The sequence below is a fragment of the Gossypium hirsutum genome, chromosome D11 (assembly GCF_007990345.1).
Source record: "Gossypium hirsutum isolate 1008001.06 chromosome D11, Gossypium_hirsutum_v2.1, whole genome shotgun sequence".
Lineage (NCBI taxonomy): Eukaryota > Viridiplantae > Streptophyta > Magnoliopsida > Malvales > Malvaceae > Gossypium > Gossypium hirsutum.
In genome coordinates, this window is record NC_053447.1 from 47,920,559 (window position 1) to 47,935,652 (window position 15,094).

Genomic DNA, 15,094 nt, shown 5'->3' on the forward strand with positions numbered 1-15,094 from the left:
TAAAAATTAACATCCAACATAAAATAATAAAATTAAGCAAAATTAATACTTATTTGTATGAAATTGCAAGCTTCACTTAATTTATGTCTAATGTCTTAATATGAATGAAAATCACCCAACTAGATATCAAATACTCGGGATTAACATAAATTCTAAGTAAAAAGGTGATATTAACAACTATGAAATATCTATATAAATTAGAGTTTACAGGAGTAAATCATTAGTTCTTCTATACCCTATGTTACGATCAAAATTTGCAACAAATTACCAATCAGTGTAGGTTGATGGCATACTGGTGTAAGTGCTTCCGCCTAGGACACCGAATCTCCAGAGTTGAACTTGAACTCATTGACTGAATGTTGTGTCTGGGTGTCATGGTTCGGGTTACCGAGATACCCCGACTAATAGACAGAATGGTCGCCAAAGATGAAATCGGTGCCTAAATCTGAAGAATGTCTTCTCATTGATGATTCCGAGACATTATAATGTGAGATTCATAACAAAGCAGTGAACCCACCGCATAACCATGTTATAGGACATTTTTCTTCTGCTACGATTCCCGCATAAATCGTAACATTGGTCGAAGATGGACCAGCTCCATCAACCTCGACAAACTCGACATGTAACTTGAGTATAGTATTTCCACTTGAGCAATGCAAATCTAGGACCGCCTTTAGCTCTAGCTTGCCTTTCACATCAAATAACTCATACTTAAAAGGGTTTAGTGATGCTAGATATCTACATGTCAAGCTCGAAATTCTTTCTCGGCTTGAACTCCCAACTTTCCTCCTAATTCTTGACTATAGCTCATGCAATTGAATGGTACGACTGAAATCCAAGTTCACAGACTGGGCTCTTCCAAATACGACCCTGACGTCCATATTGTAAATTTGACTGTCATAATAAATTATGGATTTCACTCGTCGACTCATTTCAATTTAAAACGAATTAAATATTTAGAAAAAAATCTACAGATGGTTTTCAAAGAAATGGTAACGACACTTGCATCTAACACTTCAAAAATGAACAAACTTGTTTGTGTCACAATATTGAATACTTTTGTAATTTAATAGGAAAAAAGAACGAGAGAGGGAAGACATACTTGAAAAAGCATTTCAATAGATGCATTTTCATTGAAGTCACAATAATGAAAGGGTCTTCTATGCTTGAAAATGTATCTGGGATTCCCAGGGGTAGGGAATCTTAGTAGGCTTTGAAGGGTGGTGGACAGAAAGCGCGCCCAATTGGGGGAGCTTTATTGCTAACATGTTAGGGAAAATGTGAGAAAGTGTGTCCAAATAAGCACGATTTCCCTGACATGTCAACAAGAAAGCTCACCCAGTTGGATGCGTTTTTTGTCCACCACCCATCAAAGCCTACCAATATGCCCTGAGCTTGGGAATCCCTGGTAAGATTTAAGGCACCTCTTTTAGAAGTTCAATGAAAATGTCTCTTCTACGACTTATTTTCAACCATAAATTATTTTTCCTTTTTAATCTCACCCCTCTTTAGTGCCTATAAAAGAGGGGGCTGTCCCTCACAATAATGAAAGGGTCTTCTATGCTTGAAAATGTATCTGGGATTCCTAGGGGTAGGGAATCTTAGTAGGCTTTGAAGGGTGGTGGACAGAAAGCGCGTCCAATTGGGTGAGCTTTATTGCTAACATGTTAGGGAAAATGTGAGAAAGTGTGTCCAAATAAGCACGATTTCCCTGACATGTCAGCAAGAAAGCTCACCCAGTTGGATGCGTTTTTTGTCCACCACCCATCAAAGCCTACCAATATGCCCTGAGCTTGGGAATCCCTGGTAAGATTTAAGGTACCTCTTTTAGAAGTTCAATGAAAATGTCTCTTCTACGACGTATTTTCAACCATAAATTATTTTTCCTTTTTAATCTCACCCCTCTTTAGTGCCTATAAAAGAGGGGGCTGTCCCTCTATACTCCATCATCCCTAAACAATCATCTCTCTTAACCATCACCCTTCCACTTTACGATATTTCTCTCTCTCAGTTTTCTTCTCGCTTCAATGTTCATATTTTTTGTCAATAATATTTATTCATGTTTAAGGTATTCTTGAGTCATCGGTGATGCGATATCGCTCCAAGAAACACACATTCCATATATCATACCGACATGGGACATTACCTCAGAAACCTATCCTGTAGAAGTCAAGTTTCAGGGTGATGGTGCATTATATGATCACAGATGGAAGTCTATGTAAAGGTCTCGATCGATGGCCGTTATTGCGGGGAGTTAATTGAAGGTGATTGTGCGGTCACGAGCTCAAACTTTTTGGATGCTCAGAGATGTTGCTTTATAAATACTATACAAAAGTTAAGGGCATAATTACAAGGAAAAATTATGGGGCTTTCTGCTATAATCGGTGTAATTTTTTTCTTCATTTCCATACAACCGATATCTTTAGCCTTCATTCTTATTCGAAGGCCAACACCATCATGGACGCAAGAGGACTCCTAGGCGGTGCTCTTTTCGGGGCAAAAATGGTTGTCGTTATTAAACAATTCACTAATAACTACAAATATTGCTATGTCGACCCGAGTTTGACCTCTACTCAGCCGAAACATCCACTCTCCTCCTAAGATTCCTCTTGTGTCCACCTCGGTGTCAGCCTTTGGATAAGAATAAAAGGTTAAAGATACCGACTGCTTAGAAATAGAGAAAAAAATTACGTTGATTACATCGGAAAGCCTTTCATTTTCCTATGATTATGGCCTCAGTCTTATGTATAGTATATTTAAGGCATTATTTCCGAGTATCCAAAAAGTTTGAACTCGTGACCGCATAACGATCGTCAACTGGCCCTCAGTTATACTCAAACCCATGATTGTATAACGACCGCCAACTGGGACCTTTACTTAGACTTCGACCTGTGATCGTCGCACTGTCACCCCAGAACTTGACTTCCATAAATGAGTAACAGAGGTAATGGTCCTATCCTGACATGACATATAAAATTTATGTGTTCTGAGATGCATTATTGCATCCTCGACCCTTTAAATCTACCTATAAACTTTTACGGTGTCACCCTTAAACCCTAAACAATAAAAATACTAAATACATAAACCCTAAAAACCAACCCTAACCGTAAAAAACCCTAAAAAAATCGTTGGCTAGGGAGAGAGTGTGTGAAAGTACATCCAGTTGGGTGAACTTTCCTACCACCCATGCAAAAAGCGTGCCCAATTAGACACAATTTTACACACACTCTCTAAAAATGACCTATTTCCCTAAATTTAAAAAAAAAATCAGCCTATATGACTAATTAACAAACTTTATTGGTATTTTTGGCTAATTTAACCTAGAATAAGACTATTTGAAAGTTTATAGAAGAAAGGAAAAGACATGCTTTGAAAGGAGAAAACAAGAAAAAAGCAAGTACTATTAATTTTATCTTACCACTACACCACAAACAACATTTTATCCCCTTTTAAAGTAGCACACAAAATTTATAGTCGTACATCATGATTTTTTCTGTGGTTTTAAAAAGGCTTAATGATTTATTTAGCCCTTTAATTTTGTAAAAAAAAATTAGTTTAGTTTTTTTTATTTAAATTTTTATTTCTTTTAATATTTGAATTTGTGTTTTTATCAAATCACTCCAAAATGAATAGAAAATGTAATATTTATTAATCTTACTGACATGATATCCACATGTATGTCACATTAATAATTAATTAATTTTTAAAAAAAATCTGAAAACTTAAAAATTATCAAAAATTTAAAAAGTGTAAAATTTTTTTAATACTAAAAATTATAATAATATTCTATAATTTTTAAAAATTTTGAAAAATTAATTAATTTTTTACCTATAAAAAATCTAAAAACTTAAAAATTATCAAAATTTTAAAAAAGTGTAAAGTTTATTTAATACTAAAAATTATAATAATATTCTATAATTTTTAGATATTTTAAGAAATTAATTAATTGCTTACGTATACACATGGAATACCATGTTAACAAAGTTAAAAAATGTTTACTTTTCCAACCATTTCAAGGTATTTTGACAAAAAAATACAGTTTAAGAGTTAAAAGAGATGAAAAATTAAATAAATGACGACTCAATGTCTTTCTTTTATAAAGTTAGAAAATCGAATAAATCATTATGTAAATATGATTTTTTTCCTAACTATACTTAAATAATTCGTAAATATGGATAAAATATAGGCTCTTAATAGTTTGATGCCACGTGATTTATGGCCAATAATGGTTGCTTAGTTACTAGGACGGACTAACAATGATATTAAGAACTACTAGAACACCAAGCTTAAGAAGAAACTCATGGTCATGAATATGACTTCTCAATCCTAAAGAGCTACTACCATTCCCATCCTCTCATCACACTCCATTTGTTTCATTTCAATTTATACAAAGATTGCACTACTTATCACATTCCAACTAGATCTTTCACAGCCTTTGAGCCAATGTCATTGATTCAGTCTAATATTTAGAACAATGAAAACACTAATTCTACTATCAATTATTCTATTATTCACACTTTATAGACCTTGGTGAATTACATGCAGTTTTACCGGTGAAAGAAGATTAATTTTCTCATGTTACCAGTGTTACCCACATCAATTTTGACAAAGAGATCAAGCAAGAAGACGAGTAATTTTTAGGTTTTAGTGCCTCTAATGGGTATGGAGATAATCACAACTTCATGTTGAGCCCTAACACCAATAATGTAACTTAAAATGTTAAGTAATGAACTGAGAAACCAACTGGATATAATTTAAACAATCCCACCCATTTTGGCTAACATGATAGCAAACATAAAAATATATATATATTCACATTTGCTACCTCATAAAAAATATATGCTAGAACAAACATTAACACACAGAGCCCTATTGAACAACAAAAGAACTTGATTAACCATAACCTAATGGTTGATTGCAATTAAGCTAAGAAATCTTGCTCCGACTCTTTTAGTACCTAAGAAAAAAATTAACAAACATGATTTGACTACATCCACTCGTTCTCTTAAGTAAAGAAAAAAAAAACATATTCAACATGATTTGATGTGATCTAAAATTCACATCACAAAGATCCAACATGAAAATCAAATTGATTTTACATTTAAACAGAGTGTAGATCTCGTTTCTTACTAAGTAAGGCCTAAATTTCTTCTGAGTATCAATTCAAATTTTCAATGGTATAATGAATATACGTTGTAAAAGAGGTATAAAATTGTGTGAATTGCAATTAAAGCCGGAAACATAAACTGGTTATTTAAACATAAATTGCACTACTTCATATATTTAATCAAATAATTGGGCCCACCCTTTGGAGAAATAGAAGGTTAGCCCAGGTATAAAATCAAACCATTTTTAGGTTCCGGATCCTTACCCGGACTCGTTAAGTGCAACCTAAACCCTAAATCCCTAATTTACTCCGTTCCCCCCCACTTCTTTCTGATTTCTAATTTCCCCTGTTCTTCAAATTCGTATAAATCTGATTCCCACCCTCTTTGTAAATTTTCCTCTGGCCGAGATTTCCAGGTATTTTTGCTACTATTAATCTTACTTTACATTTCGTCTTCTTACTCAAACTTTTATTGATCTCCCCGTTTGTGCTTTTTCTTTTTTCCGTTTGTAAATTCTGATTGTTTGCTCTTTTTGCTTCAGATTTTGATAAAAAGCGGAGAAGAAAATGGATGAATATCAAGAGATGGAAAGGTTTGGGATGGAGAACGATTTTGAAGACGCACAATGGATAGACGGCGAATTCTACTACAAAAAGCGCAAAGAAAAACGGACTCAGACAAAAGATGATGTTATTTATGGTGTTTTTGCATCTGATACCGACTCTGAAGACGGTGGTTCTTCTTCATCAAGGAAGAGAAGGAAAGAATTCGGGAAGAAAGCCGACTTGACGAAGCCTGTCAACTTTGTTTCTACAGGTACTGTAATGCCTACCCAAGAAATCGATAATAATTCTAAGGTAGAGAACGATAATAGTGTTCGGGATGATAATGGGGATGATAGCAGGCCTGGATTGGGGTCTGGCGTAGGTTTAGGGTTTGGTGGAAATGATAGCTTGCCCAAAAGTGATGGTAATGTTGTTGCTGATGAGGATGGTGATACTAGTTTTTTGCCTACTGCCTTTGGGAGGAAGATAAAGGAAGGGGCACAAAGGAGAGAGAAAGAGAGGGAGAGGTTGAAAATGGAGAAGAAAAGCTTAGGAGGCAGAAGGGAGGCTGGAGGTGGTAATGGTGATGTTGGGTCTTTCGAGAAGCATACTAAGGGTATTGGGATGAAGTTGCTTGAGAAAATGGGGTATAAAGGAGGTGGTCTTGGGAAGAATGAGCAAGGAATTGTTGCACCTATTGAGGCAAAGATGAGGCCTAAGAATATGGGGATGGGGTTTAATGATTTTAAGGAGGCTAAGTTGCCAGGGTTGCAGCAGTTGGAAGAGAAGAAAAGTGTGAGCCAGCAGCCTGTTGGGAAAGCAAAGGAGAGGCTTTGGTCGAAGAATGCAAAGGGGAGGAAAAAGGAGGAGTATATTACAGTGGAAGAGTTGTTAGCAAAGAAGCAAGAAGAGGGTGTTGAGATTGTTCAGAAGGTGATTGATATGAGGGGGCCACAAGTAAGAGTTTTAACCAACTTGGAGAATCTAGATGCTGAAGAGAAGGCAAGAGAGAATGATGTTCCGATGCCCGAGTTGCAGCATAATTTGAAGTTAATTGTTGACTTGGCAGAGCTTGATATTCAGAAGATTGATAGGGATTTAAGGAATGAAAAAGAGACAGCATTGAGCTTGCAAAAGGAGAAGGAAAAGTTGGAGATTGAGGCTTCACATCAGAAGCAACATTTGGCTAATATGGAGCAAATTGTTAGTGTGCTTGGCCAGATTGAGGAAGAGAACTCATCTGGGAAATTGACCTTGGAGTCCCTTGCAAATAGTTTTAGGGATTTGCAGAAAAATTATGCTGATGATTACAAATTGTGTAACTTGTCCTGCATTGCATGTTCATTAGCTTTGCCTCTGTTTATAAGAATGTTTCAGGGTTGGGATCCTCTTGTGAATCCATCTTACAGGATGGAGGTGATATCAGCATGGAAGGATTTATTGCAAATAGATGGTAGTTATGACATTTGGGAGGATGTAGCAACACCTTATTGTCAGTTGATCTCGGAAGTTGTTTTACCAGCTGTGAGGATATCTGGCATAAACACATGGGAGCCTAGGAACCCTGAACCAATGCTTGGATTTTTGGAATCATGGGAAAAGTTACTTCCGTCACCTATTCTTCAGATCATATTGGATACTGTGGTAATGCCGAAATTGTCAAGAGCAGTTGACTCATGGAATCCCCGTAAGGAAACTGTTCCAATCCATGTCTGGGTTCATCCATGGTTGCCAATGTTGGGGCCGAAGTTGGAGGGCTTGTATCAAACCATACGTATGAAGTTGAGTAATGTTCTTGATGCTTGGCACCCAAGTGATCCATCTGCTTATGCTATACTATCACCTTGGAAGACTGTTTTTGATTCAGTGAGTTGGGAACAACTTATGCGCCAATATATAGTCCCCAAGTTGCAGATTGCTCTGCAGGAGTTCCAAATAAACCCTGCAGATCAGAAGCTTGATCAGTTTTATTGGGTTATGTCTTGGGCCTCTGCAATTCCCATTCATCTCATGGTTGATTTGATGGAGAAATTTTTCTTTGTAAAGTGGCTGCAGGTTTTGTATCATTGGTTGTGCTCAAAACCCGACTTTGAGGAGATAAAAAATTGGTACATGGGTTGGAAGGGACTTCTGCCACAGGAGCTTTTGGCTAATGAAAGCATCCGCAATCAACTTAACTGTGGTCTTGAGATGATGGTTCAGGCTGCTGACCATGTACCAGTAGTGCAGCCTGGTTTGAGGGAGAATGTTACGTATCTTAAGGTGCGTGAGCAGAGGCAGTTTGAGGCTCAGCAGAGAGCAGCCGCACATGCACAACAACCAGCTGCAGCCCAGATGGATGGTGTTCCTGAGATGAGTTTGAAGGAGGTAGTTGAGGCCTATGCACAGCAGCATGAGTTACTATTCAAGCCCAAGCCTGGAAGGATGCATAATGGTCAACAGATATATGGCTTCGGTAACATAAGTGTAATAGTTGATTCACTTAACCAGAAAATTTTTGCCCAAAAGGATAATGGCTGGTCCCTGGTCTCACTTGATGATTTGTTGAAAATGCACTATAATTCTCTTGCGAGGAGACGTTGAGTTTTAGGTAGTTCACTAGGAAAGATGCTGCAGTGAGAAGTGTTTTTGAGTTTTAAGCTGTCCTTTGAAAGGAGGTTGGTGGTTTTTCTGGTTATAGAGGTCAAATGTATTATGCATGAAATGTTTTGAGTACACAAGAGTTTAGTTCCCCCTTGATTTTTCAGTTATAGGAATTGAGAATTTCTTGGAAAAGCTCAATTCAGAGCGTTACATGGGTGTCTTCTGATCTTGTAAATATGTTATTCAGCAGTACTGTCAGTGAACATGGTTTCTCTATTTTGAAGGAGGCTTGCCAGGTTCTCTCCTTTTATTATGTATCAATGACCTCAACTCTACCCTGTATGTTGGCTTTTCTGGGAATTAACCACTGGGGATCCAATGATCCATCTGGCATGTCCAGATTCGTAGGAACCAGGTTTGACCACTAGCAATGTAGGCATTACCATTCATCTGGTAAATAATAATATTTTGCCCGATTGTAATCTGACATTATTCTCAATCAACTTTGATGTGTTGGGATGGTTTGACATGATGGCAATGAAAAAGCTTCTTGATTGTTGAATGTCAAAGATCCATATAAACATATTTTTTTTAATTTTTATCAGCAATTAATGCATAAGGATTGGCGTTGTGTTCTTTGACATGTTCATCTTGAAGCTCATATTGTGCAGGTTGAATTGGCTTGCTTTGACTGGTCATCGTAGAATTAATCTGATCAATTTCTAACCACAAACCAGACATGTTAGCACAAAACTTGATAACCGGTAAATAGAATATCAATAGTTTAATACTTGCTGCAACAAAAGCAAGATAAGGGAAAATGAAGCAGACCAATTATACGAATAAGATATAGAGTTACATCCTGGATTTGAGTTTGTCTCCCCTTATAACCGGGTTTTCTTTAGCTAAACTTCGACGACCGGCCTTCTTGAAATCGTAGTTGCAGGAATGTTCCAAGGGGTAGCGGTCGAACTGACAGAAAACTCTGCCACACCGACATGTAAACCCCATCAAGCCAAGCTTCCTGTTGCAGCTTTCACACCTGTTGTTGATTTTTGAAGGACTAGAAATTAAGGTTGCAGAAACAACCGAATCTGAAGGGCCTGGTGCAGCAGCTGAACTAGTAGGATCATTCATTTTGGCCGATTTGGAGAGCTCTAATTTGTAACACTTGGAACATTCTGATCTAATCTTTGCTTTCTTGATCTTATCTTGGTTACTGCTAGAAAATTCTGAGAGGACTTTGAACTTTTTTCAGCTTATTTTCGTTTGCTTGAATGGAGTTGCTATCTTTGAAATGTTAAAAAGAGTGTTGAAAGAGAGAGAGAGAGAGGGAGTCTAGAAGGCTTCGAGTCTAGAAACCCCCGTGAAGCTATCGGTGGATTATTGTAGAACAGAATTACTATGAAGTTTTGGTAGTCGAAATTTTTTGGCCGAACTTTTTCCTGTTTGTTGACTATTAAGCTTTTAAAGTACTTTGTTTATCATCAAAACTACAGAAAAAAAATGATCCAAAACCAGGTATTTGTGTCCAGAAATATAATACATAAAAAATTTGCTCCAACTTAGAGATTCTTAATCAGTTTGTTGGACACTTGGGCTCTTGTCACAGCAAGTTTAGGATTTTTGGTCCCTTACCTGAGCTTCTACAGTGACTCTTGACAAGGAAAAGTAATTTGAAGTTACAAATTTTCCCTCTGTATATATATAGTCATTTTTTATCATGTGTATGTTGAAGCGTTACAAAATCAATGTTTGACTAGCATGGCTTCCATTTTCTTCTTCCTCGCTGCGTGTTTTAGTTTCTCCAGCGCCACGAGTCCGACTTGCCTAACTCTCTCCCTGGATAAACCTATGCTGAAGAATTAACAAAAGAAGAAAAGGTCAAACGGTGTTTGAAATTGAACGAAATTTGCATGAGAAATGAAACCAGAAAGAGACTGTTGAAAACCAACGAAGTCGGCATACATGTAAAAGAAAATCTGTATATATAAACAAATGTCCTTTTTTTTCTTCTTCTTTGTATTATTATTTTCAACATCAATCACTGTGACATGAGGAATAAATATCTATGATATTTTCTTTGTTAATGACATAGAAATCAAGGTGATCTTAAGTATAAAACAACTAAAGCTTTGCACTCAATATGCTCACCGTTTACTGATGTCCTCCCATGTAAGACTTTCCTTATCCAAACCATGATAAAGCCGTATAATCTCCCTTTCTCGTTCTCCGAGCGTTATATTGATCAGTCTGTTCACTTCATCCTGTAAATGTAATGCAACATCGAAATCCACATGCACAACAAAGAAACAGTTAAAGTAAAGCTTAGCAGTAGCAGATTTTACATATTATTATATCATAAAATCAGTCTCCGATTTCCCTCTTTATCTAAAATAGCAAGCACTATGAGCCTCTCTTCTGACTGTATCTAAAATATTTACCTTGAGTGCCCACTCATCTACTCCATGCCATGGATTGTTTTCTACATGGTTATCTGCAATGTACTGAAAAGATGAAAGGAAAATTGTTAGTAGTCGATAACAGGAAAGAGGAACAAGGGGGATTGAAATTCTATAGAGTTGGTTCATATAAAACATGAACTTACACTATGGTGAGTCTCTCCAGGAAGACCATTCAAAGACGGGAATGCATCCCTGTCAAGGGAGAAGACCTTACTGACTGCCTGCATTTAGTGAAAATATAGCATGAGCATGGAAAGTGCAATTGCAATATATAGTTCCTAGAAAGTAAGTTCCGAAAAAATCATACCTCTGTGGCATTCCTAACTTTCTTCTGAGACATGTTTAGACTCTCAGCAATCCTCTGAAAGTATAAAGGAATCAAATACTTAAATGATGGTTCGTTGAGAGAATAAGATACTTGGCTCCTTGCATAAAGTAAAGACTGGACATGGAAATTAGACATTTTTATTTATTTTGAAATAAAATGATGCAGTTCAAATCAAGCTAAAAGTAATGGAAGCCACTTACATCAATAGTCGGTGTTATTCCTTTCTCCTCCAGCCTATATTTTGCATTTCGGATTAATCCCAATCTTTCATGCAAATATGTAGGCAATCTTAATGTTCTTGAGTTCTCAACCAGTGCTCTAGAAACACCCTGAGATGAAGTATGAACTATGTTAGATTTTGTACGATCATAATAAGATAATTACAAAGCTACAGAAGCATTAGGTTGTACAATCATAATCGCACATCACAATTGACAATCTCAGGCACCATGCTCTTGCATCAACGATAATATTAATTTAGAAACTTTTATTTGGTTCGGAGCGAGTAATAACGTGCACAATGTTTCTCAACAAAATTAGATGACTATTACCTGACGTATCCACCAGTACACATAAGTTGAAATTTTATATCCCTTTGAAGAATCAAATTTTTCGATACCACGCAATAGTCCGATCAAACCACCCTACACATAAAACAACCAAGTTCATAAAAGTCCATAGTTTGATATAGCTAGTGTCAGCAGATTGATTTATCATGCGTCTATGGCAATTGATGTAGTAGATTACCTGAATAAGATCAGACATTTCAGCACCCATGTTATCATATCTTTGAGCTATCGACATAACCAAGCGAACGTTGCTCATTGCCAATTTTTCTCTTGCCAAAGAACATTCGATTGACCTTGACCGTAACTCAGCACGAGAAACTTTCAAGGAAGTTGCAAGCTGTTCATCAGATGGCTCACATCCCAGTCTCTCCTTCAATCTAGATTTCCAGGAAAACAGTAAGAAAAAAGTTTCAAGAATTTAATGGTTTTGAATTAGAATGATTCATCTAATACAACATCATAAATCATTACCTTAATCTGTGCTCCTCCAAGGAAAGTCCAGCTTTGATTTTCTTTGACAAGCGCACAACTTCCCCATGGCTAAGCAAATCTTCACTCACTACACCCTTCACATAACCTTTCAAGCGATTTTGAAGCAGCTCTGGCCCGATCAATGATCTTAGCTGCTTAGCGTTAGGTTGTATCATTGATTTATTTTGGCTCAGAATCTTCCTCTTAGTATTGAATCTTCGTTGCCGAGCAGACACCCCAGAACATGTAACAGGTACCTTGTTGTGAGTTTTTCGACTTGGTGATTCAGTGAACATCGTCCTCTCAAAAGAAAGTGTCCATTGCTTTTCCAGCATAGACTTCTGAAGCAAAAGAAGAGCCTCTACAGAGTAGTCAAGATCATAGCTTTCTTGTTCTAAGTCATTGGTTCCATGGATCCAAGGCTCTACTGTTGAAATACTGGATGCAGTATCCACATGCTCTTTAAAAGCTTTAATTGACTGCGTGTGCCGATTGGATGATGGAAGATTTTGGCTACAATTAGATGATCTTTTTGCAACCATTAAAGTCTTTGTGGAAGGAGTTTGATAATATGAAGATCCATAATCACCAGCATACGACAGCTTATCTACGGTTTCCGAATAAGAAAAGGAAGAGCTCAAGAGTCTCTTTCCAGTGCTAAGTCCAATCACAGCAGCAGTGGCCATCATACAGATTCTTCTCACTTTGATACAATTACCATCACACAATTTAGCACGCTTGTCAAAATTAAAACAATTCAGCCGTTATATCCCGTAGGCGACTAAGCTAAACAAAAATATTCTCCTCTTGTACTCTAAATCTCCTGTATGACACTGCTACAAAGAGGGTAAAAGAAGCTAGGATTATTTATTTCATATACATAAACTATATGGCAATGAGAAACTAAACTAAAATAGATAGATAAATAAATGAAACAAGTAAAGGAATGAAAAAGGTTGGTTTTTCCCAATCAGTAACACAAGGTTTTATCTAGTTCAAGTAAATCCCGGAAAGATGTAGCTCATGATGGTTTGACCAAAATCTTTTTTAAAAAAACCCCTAATTGTATGAGAATCCTACAACCATGTGAACACAACAACAAATGGTTTGATATTTGAAGTATTTTAAAGCATTAAATGACTGATACTTCAAGATCTGAAACTAGTTATAAATAACAAAGAATCTGGAAATTTGAAACACAAAAACTAATTCATTCTTCTATGCTCAATCTTCCTCTAAAACTTATATTTTTAAGCTTGTAAACCACCTAATCTTAAGAAATATCTTCTAACTTGGATGTCTCCACAACAAAGAAAATTAATTTTTAAGCAGAACCCAAGTTTTATTGTTATTATTAAATTGAATTATGATCACAAAGTTCAGTCATTTATGCAAACACATAGCAAACTTATAGCTGTAAATGGAACAAATTTCTATCTCTTTCACCTAAATTATGTACTTTTCACTTGTTTATGAACAAAAACAACAACCCATATCCATGTTCACAAAAATTTGTTTATTATTAAATTGAATTATGATCACAAAGTTCAGTCATTTATGCAAACACATAGCAAACTTATAGCTGTAAATGGAACAAATTTCTATCTCTTTCACCTAAATTATGTACTTTTCACTTGTTTATGAACAAAAACAACAACCCATATCCATGTAAGAGAAGGGGAGAAAACGAACATGAACATCTTATCAAAACAAACTTGATAGAAAGATCAAGGTCTGTAAAAGGCAATGACCAAAAGCTTACCTTAAAAAATTGCCAGCTACAACAAGAAGGAAATGAAAGAAACAAGAAGAAGAAAGAAAGACGTGTGTTCCAAAGTGTAAAGTAGAACAGTTAGCAAAGGAAGAGGAAAGAGTTTGGAACCGGTATTCCGGAGTTTGCTTTAGAAACTAGAAGCTTTTTTAGATTTAATAATTTGTAAATATATATATAGTGATTATGTTGGGATTTAATTTATGATAAAATTGAAGAAGAAAGGGTGCCAAATGGACATAAAGGATATAGAGAAGATAGATTCCATTGGCTACACTAGATATTGGGTGTTTGAGTGGTTCATAGCTTTCCATTTCGCTTCTCTGTTTTTACTTTTTGGGGATTTTTTTTCTCGGTTTAATCTGTTTCATATATTTGAGGATGGGTTGGGTTTGGGCACCACTAACGAATTAACTAATAACAAATGTGAGCAAATATCGATGAATGATGGGCCCACTTTCCACGTCATCCCCCAACAAACAGTGTGCCTCACTCCCGTTAATTCGTTTTTCTTTTCTTTTATATTTTTATCTAAACTAATATTTAGTATTGCCGGCAAATTACATATAAAAGTTTTTTTTTAAAAATATTTATCGAAATAGGCCCGGTAAATAATTATTTATCGGAATGACTCAATTCTCCGAAAGCGCATCCACGTCAGTGCGATGTTAGGGGACGTGGCAGGAAAACGCGTCTTTGAGGAAGCGTTTTGCCTACGTGGACAAAAATCGCTCCCTCAAGGACGCATTTTCCTGCCACGTAAGCGCTCTCTTGGGGATGCGTTTTGCCCGCGCATGAACAGTAGCAATGGCTGCTTTTTTTACCGTTGGTGACCCCCCAACGATAAAAAAAAACTATAAACCCCCCTTTCATTTTCTTCACAACTAAATCATTTCTCTCAATTTCTCTCTAATATTCTCTCAAATTTCTCTCAAATTTCTCTCAAATTTCTATTTAAAAGAGTTTTAATTTTTTAATTATTTTTAAAAAAGTTTTAAATTTTATTTTTTTGATTTTTTTTTAAATCGTAAAAATTTGTACCAATTTAGCAATGGTCGGAGAATTGATTCGTCTTGATGACAAGCACATATCCATCGAACAAATGAAAATGATAAGTGTTAACTTTAATTTTTAAATATTATTTAAGATTTTTTTATTTATGCAATTTTAAATAATTATTATTTTATTATTTGTTATAAAAGTCTATAGATCGGATATTGCAATGCTATATTCGTAATATGCATGGTCCTCCAT

At 36.0% G+C, this 15,094-nt stretch overlaps 2 protein-coding genes across 5 annotated transcripts; one reads left to right on the forward strand and one right to left on the reverse strand.

The window, feature by feature from the left end:
- Nucleotides 1–5,285: 5,285 nt before the first annotated feature.
- Nucleotides 5,286–8,798, forward strand: LOC107913566 (septin and tuftelin-interacting protein 1 homolog 1). The gene is made up of 2 exons (XM_016842200.2): nt 5,286–5,523; nt 5,650–8,798. The coding sequence occupies exon 2, from the start codon at nt 5,675–5,677 to the stop codon at nt 8,234–8,236; it is 2,562 nt and encodes an 853-aa protein (XP_016697689.2). The 5' UTR covers nt 5,286–5,523; nt 5,650–5,674; the 3' UTR covers nt 8,237–8,798.
- Nucleotides 8,799–9,743: 945 nt separating this feature from the next.
- Nucleotides 9,744–14,228, reverse strand: LOC107913567 (RNA polymerase sigma factor sigA). 4 transcript variants are annotated; one of them, XM_041104184.1, is made up of 10 exons: nt 13,832–14,228; nt 12,070–12,905; nt 11,777–11,975; nt 11,581–11,673; nt 11,230–11,358; nt 11,009–11,062; nt 10,845–10,922; nt 10,681–10,743; nt 10,391–10,503; nt 9,744–10,093 (listed from the first exon to the last, which is right to left on the reverse strand). In XM_041104184.1, the coding sequence occupies exons 2-10, from the start codon at nt 12,756–12,758 to the stop codon at nt 9,985–9,987; spliced, it is 1,527 nt and encodes a 508-aa protein (XP_040960118.1). In that variant the 5' UTR covers nt 12,759–12,905; nt 13,832–14,228; the 3' UTR covers nt 9,744–9,984. The 4 variants fall into 4 exon arrangements, with proteins under 4 accessions (XP_040960118.1, XP_016697690.2, XP_016697692.2 ...); XM_016842201.2 differs by having other exon boundaries at nt 11,009–11,143; nt 12,070–12,902; nt 13,832–14,225; XM_016842203.2 differs by having other exon boundaries at nt 12,070–12,902; nt 13,832–14,172.
- Nucleotides 14,229–15,094: the final 866 nt, after the last annotated feature.

Coding starts and splice junctions, on each gene's coding strand:
- LOC107913566 (XM_016842200.2), top strand. CDS start 5,675: ATGGATGAATATCAAGAGATGGAAAGGTTTGGGATGGAGAACGATTTT.
- LOC107913567 (XM_016842201.2), bottom strand. CDS start 12,758: ATGATGGCCACTGCTGCTGTGATTGGACTTAGCACTGGAAAGAGACTC. Junction 11,674..11,776: donor AAATGTCTGATCTTATTCAG/GTAATCTACTAC, acceptor TTTTATGTGTAG/GGTGGTTTGATCGGACTATT. Junction 11,144..11,229: donor GAATAACACCGACTATTGAT/GTAAGTGGCTTC, acceptor TTCCATGTCCAG/TCTTTACTTTATGCAAGGAG.